This window comes from Priceomyces carsonii, assembly GCF_900007245.1.
Source record: "Priceomyces carsonii strain CBS4050 genome assembly, scaffold: Debaryomyces_carsonii_scaffold_4, whole genome shotgun sequence".
In the NCBI taxonomy this organism is placed as follows: Eukaryota; Fungi; Ascomycota; class Pichiomycetes; order Serinales; family Debaryomycetaceae; genus Priceomyces; species Priceomyces carsonii.
In genome coordinates, this window is record NW_026946677.1 from 97,606 (window position 1) to 119,757 (window position 22,152).

General features: G+C 35.9%; 11 protein-coding genes across 11 annotated transcripts; 7 read left to right on the forward strand and 4 right to left on the reverse strand.

The window, feature by feature from the left end:
• Window positions 1–1,230: 1,230 nt before the first annotated feature.
• PRCAT00003530001 (uncharacterized protein) lies at window positions 1,231–1,566 on the forward strand (the record flags this gene model as incomplete). The annotated part of the gene is made up of 1 exon (XM_062953468.1): window positions 1,231–1,566. The coding sequence occupies one exon, from the start codon at window positions 1,231–1,233 to the stop codon at window positions 1,564–1,566; it is 336 nt and encodes a 111-aa protein (XP_062810267.1).
• Window positions 1,567–1,603: 37 nt separating this feature from the next.
• PRCAT00003531001 (uncharacterized protein) lies at window positions 1,604–2,245 on the forward strand (the record flags this gene model as incomplete). Its single annotated transcript, XM_062953469.1, has 1 exon — window positions 1,604–2,245. The coding sequence occupies one exon, from the start codon at window positions 1,604–1,606 to the stop codon at window positions 2,243–2,245; it is 642 nt and encodes a 213-aa protein (XP_062810268.1).
• Window positions 2,246–2,781: 536 nt separating this feature from the next.
• On the forward strand, window positions 2,782–4,242 carry PRCAT00003532001 (alcohol O-acetyltransferase; the record flags this gene model as incomplete). Its single annotated transcript, XM_062953470.1, has 1 exon — window positions 2,782–4,242. One exon carries the CDS (start codon window positions 2,782–2,784, stop codon window positions 4,240–4,242), a length of 1,461 nt encoding a protein of 486 aa, XP_062810269.1.
• Window positions 4,243–5,941: 1,699 nt separating this feature from the next.
• On the forward strand, window positions 5,942–7,150 carry PRCAT00003533001 (uncharacterized protein; the record flags this gene model as incomplete). The annotated part of the gene is made up of 1 exon (XM_062953471.1): window positions 5,942–7,150. The coding sequence occupies one exon, from the start codon at window positions 5,942–5,944 to the stop codon at window positions 7,148–7,150; it is 1,209 nt and encodes a 402-aa protein (XP_062810270.1).
• A 1,620-nt stretch (window positions 7,151–8,770) lies between these two features.
• On the reverse strand, window positions 8,771–10,713 carry PRCAT00003534001 (Zn(II)2Cys6 transcription factor; the record flags this gene model as incomplete). Its single annotated transcript, XM_062953472.1, has 4 exons — window positions 8,771–9,272; window positions 9,351–10,123; window positions 10,199–10,496; window positions 10,547–10,713. 4 exons carry the CDS (start codon window positions 10,711–10,713, stop codon window positions 8,771–8,773), a joined length of 1,740 nt encoding a protein of 579 aa, XP_062810271.1.
• A 1,488-nt stretch (window positions 10,714–12,201) lies between these two features.
• Window positions 12,202–12,390, reverse strand: PRCAT00003535001 (uncharacterized protein; the record flags this gene model as incomplete). Its single annotated transcript, XM_062953473.1, has 1 exon — window positions 12,202–12,390. One exon carries the CDS (start codon window positions 12,388–12,390, stop codon window positions 12,202–12,204), a length of 189 nt encoding a protein of 62 aa, XP_062810272.1.
• A 157-nt stretch (window positions 12,391–12,547) lies between these two features.
• On the forward strand, window positions 12,548–13,567 carry PRCAT00003536001 (aldo/keto reductase; the record flags this gene model as incomplete). The annotated part of the gene is made up of 1 exon (XM_062953474.1): window positions 12,548–13,567. The coding sequence occupies one exon, from the start codon at window positions 12,548–12,550 to the stop codon at window positions 13,565–13,567; it is 1,020 nt and encodes a 339-aa protein (XP_062810273.1).
• Window positions 13,568–13,850: 283 nt separating this feature from the next.
• On the reverse strand, window positions 13,851–15,416 carry PRCAT00003537001 (uncharacterized protein; the record flags this gene model as incomplete). The annotated part of the gene is made up of 1 exon (XM_062953475.1): window positions 13,851–15,416. The coding sequence occupies one exon, from the start codon at window positions 15,414–15,416 to the stop codon at window positions 13,851–13,853; it is 1,566 nt and encodes a 521-aa protein (XP_062810274.1).
• A 371-nt stretch (window positions 15,417–15,787) lies between these two features.
• Window positions 15,788–16,930, forward strand: PRCAT00003538001 (uncharacterized protein; the record flags this gene model as incomplete). The annotated part of the gene is made up of 1 exon (XM_062953476.1): window positions 15,788–16,930. One exon carries the CDS (start codon window positions 15,788–15,790, stop codon window positions 16,928–16,930), a length of 1,143 nt encoding a protein of 380 aa, XP_062810275.1.
• A 69-nt stretch (window positions 16,931–16,999) lies between these two features.
• Window positions 17,000–18,499, reverse strand: PRCAT00003539001 (uncharacterized protein; the record flags this gene model as incomplete). Its single annotated transcript, XM_062953478.1, has 1 exon — window positions 17,000–18,499. One exon carries the CDS (start codon window positions 18,497–18,499, stop codon window positions 17,000–17,002), a length of 1,500 nt encoding a protein of 499 aa, XP_062810276.1.
• A 1,330-nt stretch (window positions 18,500–19,829) lies between these two features.
• On the forward strand, window positions 19,830–21,848 carry PRCAT00003540001 (sodium:solute symporter family protein; the record flags this gene model as incomplete). Its single annotated transcript, XM_062953479.1, has 1 exon — window positions 19,830–21,848. The coding sequence occupies one exon, from the start codon at window positions 19,830–19,832 to the stop codon at window positions 21,846–21,848; it is 2,019 nt and encodes a 672-aa protein (XP_062810277.1).
• Between the last annotated feature and the right edge of the window lie 304 nt (window positions 21,849–22,152).

Sequence of the window (22,152 nt, forward strand, 5' to 3'; positions counted from 1 at the left end):
CGAACGGCTATCACAACTCTTGGGGTCCTTAAACGCTTTTTCAAGTGAATAGAAGACGGAACGTTGTGACTAAGTTATTATCCCATGTTCATTTCATTGTTAAAGATGGAACAGTTATAGCCCTGCTAACATGATTTCAATTTTAGGTCATGCGCGAGGATTGATTGTAATCCGATGGATTTAGGAGCTGCAGGCGTGAGACTTTATCTCAAGATTGTAAAACTTCGAAAACGAGAGAATATAATACTTTCTGTCAGCTTCTGAGACCTGATTTCTACCTATAGTTAGTTAACTAGAACCTCTTGCAGTGAGACGTATTTGTATCTTATTTTAAAAGCTTCTAAATTGAACATTGCGACGAAGTTAGAACTTTGTTTTTTTTTTCTTTTATTTGGACCATAATTGCGACTTGAAAAACATTCTTTTGCGGCGTCACTCACAGGGTAGCATGTGTTGGATGTTCCTTTGTTCAGTGTTTTCCCCGGATCTACATCGTTTTACAAATGGTAGTGTTGAAGAAAAACAAAAGCTTATGTAAGCGCTTTTATGCGCAGCTTCGTATTTGGTTTATTCTGCGTATTAGCTTTGATGACCAAAGCCTCGTGAGCGCTTCGGGGTAGTAAAATTAAAGTTACGTAGTTTAGATATGGATAGCAACAGTTAAAACAACCCAAGAAAAGTTGTCATCTACTTATCTCAATAAGCGATCTTCAAATAAGTGTTTTAATTGCAAACGTCTTAAGATTAAAGTAAGTGCATGCGTATATTGATAAGACAAGACATAAGGAACTGACAGGAATAATTTAGTGTGATGAGGCTAAACCAGCATGCGAATACTGCGTTTATCGAAATCGTGAATGTGTTCATCCAGATGCCAATGGCCCAAGGCAGCTAAAATTGAAGATATTATAAATATATTATATATTTCTATATAATCTGGACTATATCTTAATTCTTTATATAAATATATAAAAAGACTAGAATGGGAAACAAAATAGACAAGGTGATCTAGTAAAATATGGACAATTGTTTAGTCCAGTTCAGGCGTCACTCAATTGTATGCAATATCAAGTCGGTTCGAATATAGACTTCTCTGCTACTTTCATCAAGTCTTTAAAATTGAAATGGCAACGCAAAGCCCATCTCTAGTAAGTCTCTGGCAGATTGAACTTCCCAAACTTTGGCATGAATCTGAATTGTTAAAGACAATGTATTTATTGCCTCAGCAGCATGTATTTGGGATGTCTTGAGGACATCCATAAAACTGCCTACCAAAACTACGACAAAGACCGTAATCGTTTCCATTGTAATAATTTGGCGTCGGCTCATGTTGACGTGTTTGGTGAAAACCAAGTTCTTTTGAACGATGGAACAAATTTTTTCAATACTACTGCAGACTATTTTTTAGTATGCTTAAGTAGCACAAGGTATATTATTGAGAAAGTTAAGAGAGGTAACAGACCTGCTTCTGAGGCTGAGGCTGCCGAGATCTTTTTTTTCAAGTGTTTTAATGTATTCTATCTTGATATTTCATCCATTAAAACTTGTTCCGGTACTTTCCTTTAAAGAGGGAGAGGCAGATTTTTTCTCAAGATGCAAAGGAATGAAGCATACTATGGGAAGGGCATTTCCACTTCTTTACATGACTCGCTTTTCAGCTATTTTTGAGGATACTGGGGCACTTGGCTATAAAAATATTGAAAAAAATTACCCATTGATTAAGCACTTAAGGTCTTTCTTAGACAATCTTTTGTACGATGGAAAATTACTCGCAAATTCGGAAGAAACCTATCAAAAGGCGGTATCTTTGCTTGAAGGGGTATTTCATCTGGTCACAGTAAATCTTCATCGTCGTCAAATGTCACAATGGGTTTTTATAGTAGATGATATCTTCTCTGACTATTTGAAAGTACACAAAGACTTCTTTGCGTTAAAGCTTCTATATGTGTTTTCTTGCATGTGTCTATTTTTGAATATGAAAATATCAAACGAAAATAGTATATGGATGGACTATGTTCTTTGGTTCAGGGACTATAACATGAAACCGTTTGGTTATTGGCAAGATAATGAAGATTCGAGCTTTTTCCAAGTACTCATTCAAGGTTTTGAATTTGATTTGAAGAACTTAGAACAATTTGAAACTTTCATGCCCTCGAAACATGTATATGATATCCCTGGCATGTATAACTTAAACATTTCAGCAAATATTGAACTGCTTTCATCGGTGGATGAAGATTTGATATAAACTGCACCTAGCAATTCTTCGTTTATATTAATTTCTATCTTTGACTATCAATAAAGAACCAGAGGTCATTAGTTTCAAAATAGAAATGATAAGAGATTCTTACGAGAATCTGAAAGGGTAAAGTGATTAGATCTGAAGTAAAAGTACGCTCTTAGGTCTCGTTTGTTATAAAAAATGTCAAAAGGTTCTCAAGATATGCTAATTAGATAAATTGCGATAAGACGAATTATTTGCTGCTTATGTGCTATCTCTATTCTCTAGTATCTTGAGAACATTCCTGACTTGGAAATTTGGCTTTGCTTTTTGCATTTGTTTTGTTGGATACTTATTTATATTGTAGATATAGAAATTATCACGTTATTAACCGAACATAATTTATAAATAGAGGTTCTTATCGGATTTTTTGATATCTCAATCCTGTATATTTATCAGCTATCTCACATCCCACCGGATAATGAGTCATTTATAACAAACATTACGCGTATAAGAACTGATTTGAGAAGCTCTTTTCTCAAAACATTCAACACCAAACAACAATGGGGATATCTAGAAAGCCTGGATTCATTGAGAGATATTACATATGTCGTAATGTTGAACGTTATTATACCAATTTGAGTATTATTGTGGAAATTGATAAGATCGTAGATGCCGACTTAATCTCAAATGCTTTAAGAAACATGGTCCTAAAAAATCCATGGTTCACTCTAAATTTTTATCGAATTGATGATTCAATACTCGACTCTGAATCCAATGGTCACAACTTCGAGGTGCGACCTGTTAAGCACATAAAGTTTACAGACGTTGTAAAATTTGAGACGATTACGTCATCTGTTGATGAAGATTTGCTAGAAGGTATAAATAAACTCAATTGCCCAATGAATGAATTATGTTTACCTCTTTGGAGAATAATTGTCTATCAGAATGAAGAACAGCCCGCCAAGCAGTACATATGCTTTTATTGCGACCACTCATTGTTTGATGGCGTGGCTGCGTTAGAGTTCCAAAAAGATTTGTTAAAGGAAATTTCAGATGTGTATTGTTCGAAATCGACAGCTTTTCAAGAATTTTTATTTGAATTGGAAGCTGATGTGGATCCAGATCACTATGAAGTTCCACAGGCCAGGGAAAACGAATTCGATTTGTATGAGACACCTCTAACAGAGGCTTCAAATTCACGTGTATCTAATTCTCTGGTTTTCAAAAAAAACGAAAACATGACAGGAATCAATGAGGCAAATGGCAAGAAGATCCTGGAAAAGAGCAAATTATTCAATTATCCAACGGTGTCCACAAACACTAACTCTCGATACAGGACAAGTTCATTTGAGCCAGAAATAGTGGGAAAGATGTTAAAGTTTTGCAAATCTCAAGGAATTACGCTCACTTCTTACTTCGATATAATATGCCTCCAATGCCTTCAGGAAACTGTTTTCAAGGATATCAAAAGTAAAGATGATGACGAATTTTCAACTTCTACTTTGCTAGCAGTCAATGGAAGGAGATATTATGATACCTCAAAGTTCGTCTATGGAACTATGGCTGCGGCATTAGAGATGAATTTTGGACCCATGCCACCAATAGAAGATGCAAATATAACTCTTGATTTGATGAAGGCAACGCATAAGGAAGTTGGTGATAGTATTACCACAAGGGAATGCTTTCTTGCCCGATCTCAACATAAAGAGTTGAATAACTGGTCTTATTTTTCAGCTTATTTGAAGGGATCCAAGATTAAGACAACGTGTGTTTTTTCGAACCTAGGCGTATTTCATGAACATCCAAATTGTCATTGGAGAGCAAAGGATATATGGTTTTCCCTGAACACTTCAATTATGTATAACTTCATTTTCAATTTGGTGAGTTTGCAAGAAGGCCGTTTAAAACTTGTCTTTGTATTCAGACAGGAATATGAAGAGGTGATGTCTGAAAAGGAAACTAAATCTGTAGATAATTTAATGAAGCTTCTCGAAACTAAATTAGCAGACTTCTGCTCTTAAGTATAGATGGAAATATACATAGTATAGCATTTGGACGTTTCATCTCTCAAGAGTACTTCAATGGTAAAGCACCTGTACATTCTTCTTCTGATTATCAAAAAAAAAAAAAATATCAACTACCTCAGAGAGCAAAATTCACGATATTTCTAATTAATGTTTGTGGTACGATCTATTACTTTTGCTCCTATTCAAGAATTATAGTAAAAGTTAACTCAAAGAAAACATTTTCAATATATTGTTGTCAGAGGAGTATTGAATTTCCACGATTTTAGTTCGATGTGGTGATTCACTTCTACTTAAAATATTACGTTGCCAATCCAATTTTCTTGGAATAAAAAAAGCCGAATTCATTTCAGGATAAGGATAAAATCGAGCCTCTCTTGTGGTATCTGGCCAATTTATACATTTACTTCCATCCAGATTCTTATATCAAAAGCCCTGCACCATTGTCGAAATTCACAAAAGTCACCATAAAGTTCAAGTAGGCAGCAGATGCAATTCTAGTTCTTGAGTGTCATAAAAGAGGAGCAGAACCTTCGAGGGACTGAGTTGGCAGCTTAGTATACTATTTTTCAACGACGCGCACATATGCACGGCCGCCAAGTTTGTCGATCTCGTGTGCATATAAGATGTGACGAACGGCTATCACAACTGTTGGGGACCTTTTGAAGGCTTTTAAGTGAATAGAGATCAAAACTCATGAAATGATACTACTTGAACTCTATTTCATTGACAATAACCATATATTGAGAACTTGACAAAGTTCAAAATTAGCAATCGAAAATCCCGTATATCGAACTATCGAGAAGCAAGAATCTCTATGTCTTTCCAAGAGCAGTGCTCTTCTTTCTAAAAGTCTGCTATAACCATCGTGTAGCTGCAATAAGCGACATTTCATTCCTTGGTGGTGAAAAACAAGAACGAAAAATAACGTTAGGTGTGTAGATGTGGTTAAGCTTCAAACACCTTTTATACAATTCGACTCTCGATTGGATTGCATACTTTCTTAACTCTCCATAGAGTATGCTACTAAACATATTTCTACTCTTGCTTTCGTAGCCTTTTCTCAATAGTTATGTCTCACATCTTTTTTTCTTTTTTTTTTTGAGTTCCGATTTCAAGCCAGCAACACCTCTGTGTTATCACAGAGCCTCGCCGGACCATATGTAATAGAGAATGACTCAGTTTCAGTTTTCGCGCAGGATTTTTAGAAGGGGTAGTAGTATGAGAAATATTGTGGATTATGTAAGCGCTTATATGTGCGGCTTCGTATTTGGTCTATTTTCTGAGTATGAGTCTATGACCAGGCTCCTTGAACACTTCGAGATATCAAGATTCAGTTAAGTGGTTTGGATATGGATAGCAACGGGGAAAATGACCCAAGAAAAGTTGTCATCTACTTATCTCAATAAGCGATCTTCAAATAAGTGTTTTAATTGCAAACGTCTTAAGATTAAAGTAAGTGCATGCGTATATTGATAAGACAAGACATAAGGAACTAACAGGAATAATTTAGTGTGATGAGGCTAAACCAGCATGCGAATACTGCGTTTATCGAAATCGCGAATGTGTTTATCCAAATGCCAATGGCCCAAGGAGACAGCTAAAATTGAAAAGCAAGAATGGGAAACAAAGTAGACAAGGTGATCTAGTAAAATATGGACAATTGTTTTGTCCAGTTCAGGCATCACTCAATTGTATGCAATATCAACTCAATATTAGTCGGTTCGAATATAGACTTCTCTACTACTTTCATCAGGTCTTCGGAATTGAAATGGCAACACAAAAGCCGTCTTTAATAGCTCTTTGGCAGATTGAGCTTCCTAAACTTTGGCACGAATCTGAATTGTTAAGACAATGCATAAGTTGCATCAGCAGCATGTATTTGGGATGCCTCAAAAACCTTTCCGATATATCAACTCAGGACTACGAACAAGATATAAATAGTGGCCGTGCTAATAGTATACTTCTAGCGCATTGTGATGCGCTTGAACAGAACCAAGTTCTTTTGAACGATGGAACAAATTTTTTCAAGACCACTGACGACTATTTTTCTGTATGCTTAAGTCACACGAGGAATATTATTGAAAACGTTCAGAAAGGCAATGGACCTGCTTCCGAGTTTGAGGCTGCTGAAATCTTTTTTTCAACTATTTTAATATATTCTATTTTGGTTTTTCATCCGTTAAAACTTATACCGGTAATTTCATTCGATGAGGGGGAGCCTGACCTTCTTTCAATGTGCAAGGGAATGAAGTATTCCATGGTTAAAGCATTTCCACTTCTTTTCACGGCTCGCTATTCAGCTATTTCCGAGGACACTGGAGCTCTTGGCTATAAAAGTATTGAGAAAAAATATCCATTGATAATATACCTAAGATCTTTCTTCATCGACCTTCTGTACGAAGGAAATTTAGTTGCAGGATCGAGAGAAACCTATCAACAGACTATATCTTTACTTGAAGGAGTGTTTTATCTGGTCACAGTGAACCGGCATAAACGTCTAATGTCGCAATGGCTCTTTATAGTAGATGATGCTTTTTATGACTATTTGAGAGTATACAAAGATTACTTTGCGTTAAAGCTTCTATATGTCTTTTCTTGCATGTGCCTATTTTTGAAAATGAAAGTAACCAATAAACACAGCATATGGATGGACTATGTTCTTTGGTTCAGGGACTATAACATGAAAACGTTTGGTTATTGGCGTGATTATGAAGATTCGTGCTTTTTTCAACTACTTATTCAAAATTTTGAATTTGATATACAGAACTTGGAAGAATTTGAAACTTTCATGCCCTCGAAACATGTGGATGATATCCCTGGAATGCATAACTTAAACATTTCAGCAAATATTGAACTGCTTTCATCGGTGGATGAAGATTTTGATATAACCAGCTTTCAGTAGTTTTTTTTTTTTTTTAGCCTGTAGCTTCGACTAACAACGCAATAGAGTAGTAATTACAGGAATAGCTTGAAAACCGAATTCTAAGAATCATAAGTTTTGAATACTTTGCGAGATGTCCAAAGGAAACGAAATAACAAAGGGACATTATCCTTGAATCAAAATTTCGAATCAAAACCGCCTCCTTTGAATCTCATTCATATGGGTAGGATCGAAAGTTTCCATACTAAAAGAATGAGTAAATGGAAGGACCAGATATTTGCTACTGCGTACTATGTCAATTTCTTTTGCAAGTTTGTGTGTTTAACTGAGAAAGGTTTCGTTCATTATCTTACTCAATTGTGTATTTGTTCAAATGAAGACACAAAAATTGCCCAATCCAAACTATAAGGTTAACGGTTATTGTAAACGTCTGATTTCCAGGTTCATGTATATACCAAAGATCTTATTCCGCTTTGAATCATATATAACAAATATTTGGTGTAAAATGGAATGTTGACCGGAATTATGCTAGTTTGAATATTACCGTGGAAATTGATATGGGGATAGGTTCTGACTTAATCTTAAAGCTTGACGCATCGTCCTAAAAAATTCGTGGTTTATTCTAAGTTTTATCGAATTGATGCAACTTCAAGATGCGACCTGTTAAGCTCACAAAGTTTACGGACCTTGTAAACTTCGAGATGATTCCATCATTCCTAGTTTATATACTGTTAAAGAAATCATAAAAACAATAGCCCAATGAATGAAGAAAGCTTACGTCATATATCAGAGTGAAGAATAGTTTTGATAACTATTCATATACTTTTATAGCGACCATGCATTGTGTAATAGTGTCAACTATGGTGTCGATACAACGGCAGCTACAAATACTTTATCTCGAAATACAATAAGCTTATTTGATCAGAGAAAGTGAGAAAGATGTCGAATATCAATAAAAATCTTACTATTAATTGAACGGTTTCAACACAAAAGAAAGTTGATGATAATAATGCCAAGTAAATGCTTCTTGATCAGAATCAGTTTCAAAAGCTGAATAATTGGACTTAATTTTCTGGCTATTGAAAAGGAATGAAGATTTAAATAGACTGTGTGTTTCAAACTTAGGAGCATCTAATTTCTCTTTTGGCAGCAAAGAATATTTGGTTTTCCCTGAATACTTAAGTAATGTATAACTTCCATTTGGTGAGTTTGCAAGGGGATCATTTGAAAGTTAACTTTGTATCCAGATAGAGATATGAAGAAATGTCATCTAAGCTATATTTGTGGGTTTCTTATTCTAAATATCGATATTAAATTACCCAATACACGATCAACATTTAGTCTCTTGAGAGATGCTTTGATGAAAAATACTGGTAATTCTACTTCTGATCGTAGCTATATTATCTTACTTGACACGAACAATTATATCGAATTAAAACTTCAATCCGATACTTCTACTTTGTTATGTGATTTCACTAATGTTCTGTTTTTTAAGAACTTCAGTTAGGGTAAAAAAAACGATTTCGTTATTTGATCGAAGAAGTATGAAATTTGAAGAGTCTTATTCTATATTGAATTAACAGCGACCTAAAAAATAATGTCCTACCTCAAACATTATACAATAATGAAAGAGAGGTCAAGCTAGCATAAGGATAAAATCCAGCCTTTCTTATGACAAATATATGCCCAATTTATGCATTTACTTCCATCCAGGTCCTCACGCCAAACATCCTGCACTATAGTCCAAATTCGCTTTAGATTACCCATCTTATATCTTTTGAATACATCCTCGAACCGTTCCTTCATAAGTAATCTATCTGATTTTGTATAGCAAGTTACGCCACAAATTAAGAGCAGCATTGCTAAAGAAGCTACCATTTTGGTAGACTTCAAAATATCTATCCTTATTAATGCGTTTAGTAATAAGCTTTGCAATTCATGGGAATTGGGTGGGAGCTGTTTTATTTGCATATTCAAACATAACTCACAAGTGTAACCATAAAGTTCAAATAGCAACAAATGCAATTCTAGCTCTTGAGTGTCATGGAAGAGGAGCAGAATTTGTGAGGGACTGAGATGGCAGTTCAATATACTATTTTTCAAAGATGTATAAACTTCCTGAACTTCCTCATAATAATCTATCCTCAACGAGTTTAAGTCTTTTTCATTGTTTATAGAAGGATTCAAAGACTTAACATCAGAACTACCACTGTTTATATACTCATCATGCGATCGATTCATATGATACTCTAGGAGCTCCCTCTTCTCTTTAAGTCTTATGCTAGCCATCTGTATTTCACCTAGTATTAAATATAGGGGTTGTATACAACCTTGGAGAGGATCAAGGCCATAATTCCCCACTTCCAATATTTTGTTTTGATTAAATATGAAATCATAATCCTTTAATGGAAAGATAGTCCCCTCTAAAAAAGCAACCGAAGACATGATATCGTGAAATTGTAAATTTGATACCAACCACTTGATATCATTGGAATAATTAAAGAGCTCGCAGATACTTCGTAACCCACCATTATTATTGATCACGTTAGAGCATTTTGTAAAAAACTTATACCAGTGTTCAACGTCACCGGCACATACTTGCATCCCGATGCAAATAGTGAAAAAGTTCAAAAGTATGTATAAATCGAAACTATTGAGGTGAGATGCATGCTGATATCTGTGGTTTATCATTGCCAAAGCTTTTCCCATATGGGAGCTCACAAGATTGTCTTTCTCGATAAATAATCCTCCCCAAGAACATAGTGCATACAGTATTGGTTTCTCCTCTCTAGCTAACTTTAAAAAAGTGCTTAAGAAGTAATTGGAGGATTCTGGACCGATACATACAACTCTCGCAACGCGATCTATAAAACTTTTTAAATATGACGAGCCTTGTTCATCTAAAGTAATTGCAAAAGTACCGGATAATGGATAGGATACTTTATTGGCAGAGAGGTCTTCAGTTGAATATATTAAATTTTCATGGGTATTTTGCTTTCTTTCTTCTTCAACCGCTGGGCTATTTATTTCAATACATTCTGATATTAGTTCAGGATTCTGGCCCGCCACTTCTTCTAAAGAATTTATGTTGGTCCTTACATCAGAAGTAGTCAACTCCTGGCACCCATTTGAATAGTCAATGTAAGTTGGTTGATACCATGGATCCACATCTCCACTTTCTTCCCCCTTTGATTTGCTTACGACTATATTCACAGGAGATATAGATTTTTGTGGCTCAACGGCCGATAGTATTTCTAATTCAAGTTCGCTTCCTTTTTCATTGAAGTTTTCATTGTGCCTCCATATACATTGTACTTTCCTTTGATGGCAAGATCCACATACTGGGGAAACTTCATCACATTTTTTTCTGATCTAAGTCAGTAAATATGGTCTCATTTCTGCAAGACAAATACTTACTTTCTCTTTCTACAGCAAAGACAACCATTTCTAGATCGGTTTGACTTCCCATATATTATATGCTCCGCTTTGAACTTTTTAACCTTAAGTGGTTTCACAGTTCTAGTATCTCTTGTTCTTTTGCTTTCTAATGTTCTTAATGAATCGGCATCTAATACTGAAAACATTTTATGAGCTCAAATAGTATAGAGGTCTTCTGCAATCTCACATTAAACTCAAATGCTAATATTTTTCTTATCAATCTTTTTGAAATTTAAATTAGGGGAATCGTGATCATTTTAGGGAACCACACACTAAATATGACAATAACCTTACACAACTTCACGAAAATTCAGATTACGAACTTTCTATATAAAAAAATGATGAACCTCCTAACATACGCTTACAGTTATCCTTGTTTAGGATCTTGTAATGGATTAAGTACATGATTCATTTGAATTTGTGAATTAAGGTATGTTTCGACTAAGAATATTACAAGACCAATAAGGTCCGTTGCACTTCTACAATGTTTGTATCTACCACTTCTATTCCCATTTACATTGCAGCACTTGCTGAATAATATTTAGTGTAGCTCGTAGGTAAAATTATTCTTTAAATTGAAGAAGGGTAAATTAAGATCACCTAATCAAGTCTCTTTAGCTTTTGACGACATTCTATAGAATAATATTACATTAATACAACTCTAAAAGACCCAAAGCTTTACAAATATTGGTTCAGTTAATTTGAAAACCATACAAAATTAAAGACATTGAGACAAAGACGGGGCCAGCTTTGTCATTTATTGACAACGTAAACACAATTATTGATAATTCCAACTAAAAATACAGTGGAAAAGAAAACCTGTCTTCCAACTAGATGTTTAAGAACTGCAGCGAAGTGGAAAGTGAGAGTCTTACCCGTAGTTGCAAAAGCAGAAGTAATTTCTAATCCTGACTTCGTCAACACATTTTCGAGAAGAAACTCGTCATCGTTATCGAAGACTTAATAGTAGAAAGAATTCGCAGAAACTGAGATTTAACTTCTTGGACGCCTAAATTAGGGGCATTGGCTTGAAAAGGATGATATTTAGAATGACAAAAGGTGTTTAAATTATGAAAAAAAAAATAAAACTGGAAGCAATAAGTTGGAAATAACTCACTTGTGCAAGAGATTTATGAGCTGGATGGTGACAAATTGATAATTGGTTTTTAAAATAAATCCGGAAATACCTATTTCACGAGGAGTTCCAAAATAGTGACATGGAAAATTCAAAAATAATTTCACTGGGATCATAATCAAGATTGAGTCCTATTTTCCAGCCACACAGTCTTACCTTGGTAGGAATTGATCACCTCTAACATCGTTTTGAAGAAAGCACTTATTTCACTCGTAAAAATGCTCAATCAAAATAGCCTTTGAAAGATATGATCTCAATTAAACCCCACACCTCCGCCTCTCCCGTTCTGCGATCATTTTCGCAGCCATGTAACAAAGCTCACTTTATCTTCATATCAATCTCTGAACGAGCCTGTGAAAATTTGGAATAGCTCTGCCATATATGGCAATGAAAATCGTCCATTCGATTCGAAATCTACTTGTGTTTCTTGGATTTTTAAAAGAACATGCAAATTCAGCTATGTATGCTCAGATTTAATAAAGCTACAACATCTACGTTGTCATCCTACTCTTCGTAAACCATGGTTCTTCGTAAGAGCTTCAGGAAGAGGCATCGATTTTTCGCTTGAAACTTGAAGCTCTATTTGCATTAATATTGATTTCTTCAAGATTACAGGCTGATTCAATATTTTCTCCGAGGTCAAATCAAATGTTACCTTCTTTCGGTAATTTTCGGTTTTTTGCTCCATCTAACCTCGCCGGTTGCTGACTAATAGTGAAGGATCGGGCTAACTTTTAGCGAGCAAGAAACGATTCGGACTGAAACTAAACTATATTTAAAGTGGGATTCATTAAAGAGGATTCTCACTTTCAATAAATTGTTAAGAGATTTTTCCTTATTGAATCATGAGTGCTTCTATTAAGAGATTAGGTAAGTCTGGTCTCAAAGTATCGGACGTAATTGTAGGTACAATGCAGTTCGGGGTAAAAACATGGGCTCCGTATTGTATTGAAGATGAAGAGCAATGTTTCAAGATTTTGAAAAAATGTTATGACAATGGGTTAAGGACTTTCGATACTGCTGATATGTATTCAAATGGTATTAGTGAAATCATAGTTGGTAAGTTTTTAAAGAAATATAATATTCCCAGAGAGAGAGTTGTGATTTTATCGAAGTGTTACTTCCCTGTGAGCAGAGAGGAAGGTTTTAGTCTTGCCAAGTCTAATACACCTGACTTTATGAACAGTAAAGGCTTATCAAGGAAACACATTCTTGATGCAGCGGAAGCTTCAGTTCAAAGGCTTGGAACTTACGTGGACGTCTATCAAATTCACAGGCTCGATACTGATGTAACATACGAGGAAATAATGAGGGCTTTGAATGATGTCGTTGAAAAGGGTTGGGCAAGGTATTTAGGGGCCTCTTCTATGAAAGCCTATCAGTTTTTTAGATTACAAGAGGTTGCCGATCAAAAGGGATACCATAAATTTGTTTCAATGCAAAACTTATATAACCTTTTATTTAGAGAAGAAGAAAGGGAAATGAACGCCTATTGTAAGGAAACAGGTGTTGGAATAATTCCTTGGTCCCCTAATGCAAGGGGGCTACTTACTCGTCCATTAACGTCCGAGAAATCTCAAGCACAGCTCAAAGATCCTAAAATTTTGCAAGCCACTGGGATTACTCCTTTACGGCCATCAGATGAGACGATAGTTAACAGAGTCGAGGAACTTTCGAAAAAATACAATGTTTCTATGATGGAAATTTCCGTTGGCTGGTTGATTGAGAAAGATGTCATTCCTATTGTCGGAGTGATGAATGAAGAAGCAGTCGATGATTTGGTTAAATTGCGTACTTTGAACCTTTCCAAGAAGGACATTGAATATTTGGAAGAACCGTATGAGCCGAAGTTCTCTTATCCATGAATAAATCATACTGTTTTAATAAATCTTGCCTCTCAACTTTGCTAAGCATTTGTAAAATATATACTTTTTAGCTTAAAATCATAGAAAATAAAAATAAATACGTCTTAGCTTCTCAATAAAGAACGTCTTTTAATGATCAAATAAGGAAGTGCTCTTATTTAAAATATATCCATGGATTGCCAAAAAAGTTCATATTTAAATCTCACAAGTTCTAAATGTAAATAAATAACCTCTTTCTACTTGGTCTTTTGACTCGAGCCCAGGAGGTCTATAAAGTGTAAATCTAATAAATGCTAGTTGTTTCTTTTACTGTCAATTTTCCTTCTTTTAGCTTGTAGAAAAGAGATTCTAAAATATCGAAACTTTCTTCAAGCTCCTCTATACTTTTTATGTCCTGCTCGAGAGGGTTCTCTCTATCTCTGGGGGCATATTCAATCAACTTATCAACTATGTTGGGCTTTAAGCCTCTAGGCTCATACATGTGAAAGAATAAGTTATCACCTGTTTTTTTTAATCTTTCATCAACCCAAAGTAACTGTTCATGTTTCGACGGTAACTTCTTGGCATTAGACCAAACTCCAGCTATAGCTGCTGCACTTGCTTCTATTGAGTGGAAATTTAAGTGGGTGATTGTGATACCTATTGCAGCTAGAGTTGGATCTTCGATTGAAAAATCATCTAAATAAAGGCCAGAAACTCGACTCAAATTAGAAGGATTAGATACTGTCAAATACTTGTCATTTTCCAAGAATGGAAAATGGTAGTGATATCCGGTAGCCAAAACTATGAGATCAAAGCCAGATTCCTTAGATCCATCGCTGAACACAACGGCTTTTTCGTCAGGAAGAAACTCTTGTATTGTTGGCTTTGGAATAATTCCCTCAGATTCTGACGCCTTGTCTATCCAAGGAAACACAACGTGAGGACTACGCTTCGAAATGTATACTTGCTTAGCTCTGGGGACCGCATATTGTAATATGTTGAGACTACTGATACTTCCTCCCACAAATAATACTTTCTTACCCTCAAAAATCTTGTCATTGCTGTAAGATTTCACATGAAGTAATTCTCCTGGATTCTTTTCATTGTACTCCGCCAAACCACGAATATGAGGAATGTTTGGAATACTGTAATGCCCATTTGCAATCACCACAGCATCAAAAGTTTCTTTATACCATTCTACTTGGCTCTTCTGAATATCGAGTTTTCTCAATGTCAATTCCCATTTACCATCCCGTTTTTCTAAATTTACCACAGTCGTGAAGGTTCTGATATACTTAGCAAGGTCTTCTCTTTCGATCAAATCTTCTATCCTTTTTGAAAGCTCTTTCCGATTCAAGAAAGGATAAATGATCCTTTTTTTATCATGGTACTTTTCCTCATCAGGAAGATACGAAAAGCGAGTGAACTTCGCAGGTATATTGGTAAATAAATCGTCATACACTCCACTTTTTGAGATCCAGCTGACATACCTTGCCTTTTCCTCTTTTGTGATCTTTTCAACTAAAGAGTTAGAAATATTGTTCTCCAGCTTCAATCCAATTGGGATATCTTCTTTGAAATCTGGAGCGACAATTCCAGGTTTATTATATTTCTCGGTATCTAGAATATTTTGTGTTGGAAAATCAAACTCATTGTAATTTTTATCGAAGGATGACCAGACACCTCCTGGCTTTGAATTCTGTTCAAAGAGTACTATTTCAGGGAATGCTCTTTCAGCAGCTTGCTTATTTTCTTTGAATGTTGACACACCTTCTTTGGTAGTGTGTAAAAATTCGTTCAAAGCTGCCAATCCACCAGGACCACCTCCTATAATAGCTACAGACTTAATATTGAAATCAACTGTCATTGTAGCTCTGAGGATTCTTCAAAAAAACAAGTTTATGGTTCTCCCTTTAGTTTATATTCTTAATCCGATCATTTCAAGAACTAAAGGCGCCACATTGAACTTAGAAAGCCTATATTTTCTATATCAGCCACAGTTTTTGACAGATAATGTGATGTTACGAGCACTTGTCAAAAAATATCAATAGTTGCAATATTGTGGCAGCATTCGATATAACGTCTATCTTGTCCGTGATTTTTCCTAAGACCGTTGCAATATAGTTTCAGCCCCTTTGGAAAAACTCCACAGCTTTCCAAAAATTTCATTTGAATAAATGCATACTTTTACGTAAAATTTTTATTTCGTTTGTACTTTTACAGAACACTTTAAACAAAATGTCAGTTAAATCGCCGACGGCGCAAATTGTCACCACTTCAAAGACAAGCTTCATAAACAAGAAGCAGAAGACAGAAGTATATCAAGAAAAAATGACCGAAAAATTGAATCTCAGTCAAGGTTTTAGAGCTGTAGTCGTATCTGACTTTGAAAAGCCTCTAGCGCATCATGTGTTTGATTCCTTCCCTGAGCTCAATGAGGATGAGGTTTTAGTTAAGAATAAATTCCTTGGTTTAAACCCTATAGATTGGAAAGCCAAAAAATATCGTTTCGGAATATATCATTTCCCTTGGATCAATGGCAGAGAGAGCAGTGGGGTAGTTGTAATGCAGGGAGATGGTAATGTAGATCTTTTAGGTAAAAGAGTGTTCATATCGAGCACCAGCTATAGAGATAATAGAACAAGTACTTTCCAAGAATACTCTGTCATGAAAAAAAGTTTGGTGTGGCAGCTACCAGATTTTATTACTGATATAGAAGGTGCTACCATCGGGGTTGGACTTGTCACCTCATCGATTATAATTAAGAAAAGCTTTGGCCTTAAACTTGAGAAAATGTCGGATAAGAACGTTTTGATAATTTGGGGAGGTTCTACAGTGGTTGGTATGTACCTCGCTCAGCTTGCAAAATACTTGGGGCTTGAAGTCATAGTTATATCCAGTCTTCAAAATAAAAGCTATTTGTCTCAAGAAATTAAAGTTGATAAAGTTGTGGATAGAAATCAATCTTTAGATGATATCAAAAAGGATATTTTTGAGCATTTAGATGCTATTGGGCACAAAACTGGTATAAAGTATGGTGTGGATTGTGTTTCGAAGGAAACCTCGTACGACCTAATAAGTATTTTAACGGATGAGAGGAATACAATTGACTCAATTCCAGAATTCGTAGGAGTTGTTGCAAAGCCCAGAGACGTACACGATGTAAATATAAAGGACTTAGTTATCAAAAGATTTCATGAGGACATAGATTTTGGGGCTGAACTTGTTCAAGAAACTTCTAAGTTATTGAATAGGCACATCATAAAGCCTGTTAGATACAAGCATTTTAGTGGGGGACTCGAGTCTGTTCCTCAGGCGCTACAAGAACTAGAAGCCACTAGTTCTTTTGGGGGTAAATTTGTAGTTCAACTTCTGACTTGATTTAGGTTTTAAACACTATAGTTATTTAGCATCTAGATATCGAGCTATTTATTGAGATGTCGTATTCAATTATTCATTTTCCAAGGAAGCTATATATTTTTCAAAATCATCCTTTGAATGACGAGGTGTCCATCTTAGCTTATGCGCTGGATGTGAAGGAAGTAAAAACTTTGGATCGTCTCTAGTTATTCCAAACAATTGCTCCCTGAATGAGAGTTGAGTATTATTCTCATCGCGGCTTTCAGGATAGTCATCCCATACTAATCCTCTGGTTTGTAACTCAGGAATCAAGTATTCAACAATCTCTTCGAAACTACCAGGAGATACGGCATATGTGAAATTAAATCCATCAACACCTGAAATATCAACCCATTTCTCAATTTCATCGGCTACCTGCTTTGCAGTTCCATAGAAGACAGGCCCTAATCCTCCAACCGTTATCTGTTCAGCAACATATTTTCTGGTCTTCTTCAAGTCTTTTGGTTCTCCTGGAGCAATTTTAGTCCAGTTACTAACAAAGCCTTTGACTGCATTGGAGCCAACATCTCTCAATTCATCATCTTCTTTAAACTGACCTATATCAATTCCTGTCCAGCCACTAAATAACGCTTGGGCACCCTCTAAGTCGCCATGGTTGCGATAGTCCTTGTACTTCGATTCTGCTTCTTCAAAAGTGCTTCCTATGACTACGGTAACTAGCTGAAGAAATTTAATAGAACCTTCCTCTCTGTTGAATTTCTCTTTTGCTAGCTTTTTTATATCATCGATTTGAATTTTTAAAGCTTCAGGTGTAAAAGTGGTGATAAAAATAGCTTCTGCATTTTTGGCAGCAAATTCCTTTCCTGCCTTAGAAGTCCCTGCTTGTAAAATAACTGGTAATCTTTGAGGCGTTGGCTCAGTTATGTTAGGACCAGGCACTTTAAAATACTTTCCAACGTAATTAATTTCCCTTATTCTTTCTGGATCGGCGTAAATTCTCTTCTTTTTATCATTCAAGACCGCATCATCTCTCCATGATGATAAGAATAATTCATAAACGACTTGGATATATTCGGCAGCTCTAACATATCTTTCGTCATGTTCTGGTAAAGGCTGATCATTCAAGAGATTTCTTGCTGCACTGTCCAAGTAAGAAGACACAACATTCCACCCCACTCTTCCATTCGTCAAATGGTCCAATGTAGCAAGCCTTCTGGCCAAATGGAATGGCTCTTCACTGATTGTGCTGAATGTGATTCCAAATGAAAGATGCTTTGTCACAGCAGCCATCGCAGCTACAACGGCACTTGGTTCATTTACCGGCCATTGGGCAGCCGATCTTGCTGCCGGTGCTATGTTCTTAGGGCCATTGTAGACATCATAACCTCCTAAAACATCCGCCAAAAATACTGCATTGAATTTACCTTTCTCCAATAACTTAGCTAAATTAACCCAGTAATCAATTGATTTATAACCAGAAGCTTTATGATCATCCGGATGCGTCCACAATCCCGGATTTTGCAATCCAATACAGCCCATATCAAATGCATTGATGATAAGTTTCTTACGTCCAGTTTGTTCCTTAGTCATATCTAATGTACCAATTTTACTCTTTATCTGAAATGACTTAAAGTAGTAAGTTAAAAAATTTAATGAAGTTGGGGATTTTTTCTATTGAAGTAATTTAAACTAATTCTATAATTGGCTCACGTCATATCATAGTCATATTTTCAATGCTCCGTCTAATTACTTGAATGGAGTTCCAAATGAATAAAAGACCATGAAATAGAGCCACATTTTCAAGTCGTAAAACAGCAGCTCAAATTTGCTAATTCCAATTTGGAAATGTGTGGCTTTTCAATAACGAAAATCTGAAAATTCAGATACTTTCAAATAATAAAATTGCCAAGAGTTCGCTGAGGCATTTTCAACGGCTCTTTGTATTATTCATTGCATTATCAGATAAAACTGCATTTTGTTCCAATGTCTCATATCATCATTATTAAATGAATTTGACTCGAGGAGAGTTGCCGAGACAAACAGTTAGTCTTCGAAAATTTAGGAGATTATATCCCAATGGTTGTCGTATATTATGCTCATGTAGCCTTACGTGTAACGATACAAATCAATTTTACTTAAAAAGTATTATTTTTGTTTCTTTTTACATCTCCTGCAGAACAAGACCCTAACGCCGAGTTTTTTGACAGGTACAGCACCCGTTGAATTCTCCGATTCAAATAGAAAAAACTAGAATAAAAAAGAAAGTCTGCGTGACACCCCAAACATAGATGGAATCCACCGCCCCAGGATCTTTATCGAACAGCACCAATAAAGAGCCTCCTCAATTGCTAGTAATATATAGGTTTTATCGGGTTTATTGCACTTAGCTTTGAAGAGGATAAGCGAAGGTTTCTAAATATATATTATATTTGTTTCGCTAAATTGACCAACCTTAAGCAATGAATTTCATCAAAAGTTGTCACTCTCAAAGGAAGTACACGATTCATGTGATCCCAAGTACCTATTTTGAGCAAGGCTCATCGGTTTTCTTTTGTTTCGCAATTTTTTCGCCACAGTTCGCTTAAAGATCTTACAACATGTGCGTCTTCAGCTAGATTATTTTTTACTCGAGAACAATGTGCTGCCCATAGAACATTTGGTATTAGACTAATTAGAAGTTAATTATTAAATTAGCGAAAATCAAATGTGGTTCAAAATGTGGCTCAAAGTGTGGTTAAAGTTATTATGATAGCTATTGTTTGATTTCCTCTTTGAAGCGAAGAGAAATTAGATCTATAAGTAAAGGAACAAGAAAGAGCATATGAATTTGATGTAATGTATTTTTAGGCTAAATATATTTATACTTTTGAACTTGCTTGTTACTTATTGCATAGTCGAGTCATTGAATCTTCAATACAATATGGTAGTTCAATTACTAAACCAAGGAGCTGGCTATGGTGTTCTTGTCGGAGTTGGTGGCTTTTTCGCTATTGGAATCGTCATAGCCACTCGCCTAATGGGCAAATATCTTCATGAAAATTCTCAATCTACTGAAATGTTCATGGTTGCAAACCGAACTGTGGGGGTTGGACTCACTGCTTCAGCGGTATACTCTTCCTGGACTTGGGCAACCGAGCTTCTTTGGTGCTCTACAATGGTATACCTCTACGGGGTCCAAGCATCGTATTGGTACGGAGCTGGTTTAGCGGTGCAGATCTGTGTCATGGGCCTTCTAGGAATTGAGGCGAAAAAGAAGATACCCACGGGACATACATGTCTCGAAATTGTGGAATTACGTTATGGCCGATCAGGGCATGTTCTTTACATGTTTCTTTGTCTAGTTAATAACCTTCTTAGTTCCTCGTCGATGATTTTGGGGGCTGCTGGAGCCATTTCTGCAATCTGTAGCGATCTACATATTGTGGCTGCAACAATGTTGATACCATTTGGAGTATTGCTTTACACAGCAGTTGGGGGGTTGAAAAGCACGTTTCTTACGGATTACATTCATTCTCTCGTTGTTCTTATCGTTTTATGCTATATATGTACAAAAGCTCTCGTTAGTGAGCATTTAGGAGGAATTGACGGTATTTATAATCTGATTCGTGAAAAAGAACTTGCTGGAACAGCCACTTATATTGCAGGAAATTATCAAGGATCTTATTTAACTGGAAAGTCTCAAGGCGCAATCTATTTTGGAATTATTCATGCCGTAGGTGATTTTGGATTAACAGTTATGGATTCTTCCTTTTGGCAGAAGTCTTTCAGTGCCGACGTACGAGCCTCTGTTCCAGGATATCTTCTTGCTGCCTTTACCATATTTGCTAATGTTTGGCCCTTAGGAACGATAGTTGGGTTGGGGAATGTCATTATAGAAGATAATCCAATCTTTCCAACTTACCCAGACAAAATGAGTTCTTACGAGATTAATTCTGGTCTAGGACTTGTATATACAACCAAGGCTCTAATGGGAAATGGTGGACTCGGGGCACTTCTTTTGATCATTTATCTTGCTGTGACATCTACAGTAAGTGCTCAAATGATTTCTGTTAGTTCTATTATTTCTTTTGACATTTATAGAAAATATTTCAAACCTCATGCTACAGATAAACAGCTTATCAATGTATCTCATGCAGGTGTTGTCTTCTTTGGTTTATTTAGCGCTGGTTTCAGCGTAATGCTCCATTATGTTGGAGTCGATATGACATGGTTGGGTTACTTTTATTCGATGTTAATTTGTCCTGGTGTTATTCCAATGATTTTATTAATTACCTGGGATGGTCAAACTAAATTGGCGTTTATAATATCACCTATAGTCGGAATGTTGAGTGGATTGGCCATTTGGTTGGTTACTGCCTGGAAGCTCTACGGGTCTGTGACAATTCTCACTACGGGACAACAATTGCCTTGTATGTATGGAGGTCTAACCACTCTCCTTCTTCCTGGAATTCTTAGTGTGGTAATCAGTTTGTTAAAGCCCTCTAAGTTTGACTGGGGAAAATTAAATGCAGAGTCTCAATTGATTGTCGATGAAAAGAGTCTGGAGATTTCTTCGGAAATTGTCGAAGCTGCTTCAAAAGAAAAAGTTTTCGACGAAGAGAAAGGAGAAGCTGTTGATGAATCTAGAGAAATTGATAACTTGCTGTATGAGGGAAGGGGTATCACGTATACTCAAGAAGAAGTACGTCTTATCGACTTATACAGAAAAATTGTCCTTGGAGCTTCGATCTTTGTGCTCATTATCACCTGGGTCGTTTGGCCGTTGCCACTTTACCGTGACTGGATCTGGTCAATTGAATATTTCCGAGGTTGGACCGTTATGGGTTTGGTTTGGGTGTACATGGCACTCATTATTATTGGACTTTTCCCACTTTGGGATGGGCGACATTCATTGGCAAAAATCTTCCGTGGAATACTAGGAAAACGAGCTATTGAGTAAACCTTAGAGTTTAAAGATTTTTTAATCTCGTAATTTAATTTATCTCTCTTTCAGAGATCAAGATAGGAGTTTGAATACAGTGCGTGCCATAGGGTCCTATTTAGAATCTACTTAACTTGTGTATAATTTAGAAAACTATGATAAGAAAAGAATATGAAACCGTATTTGGAAAAAGAAAAAATATGATATAAAAGTTTCATATTGTGTTTGTATTTTACACTATCATATCTTAATTTGAAATAGGTATCAGTTTTCTATTAAACAAGTATGGCTTACATTTCTTTGATGTGGGTGGGGCCCCGTA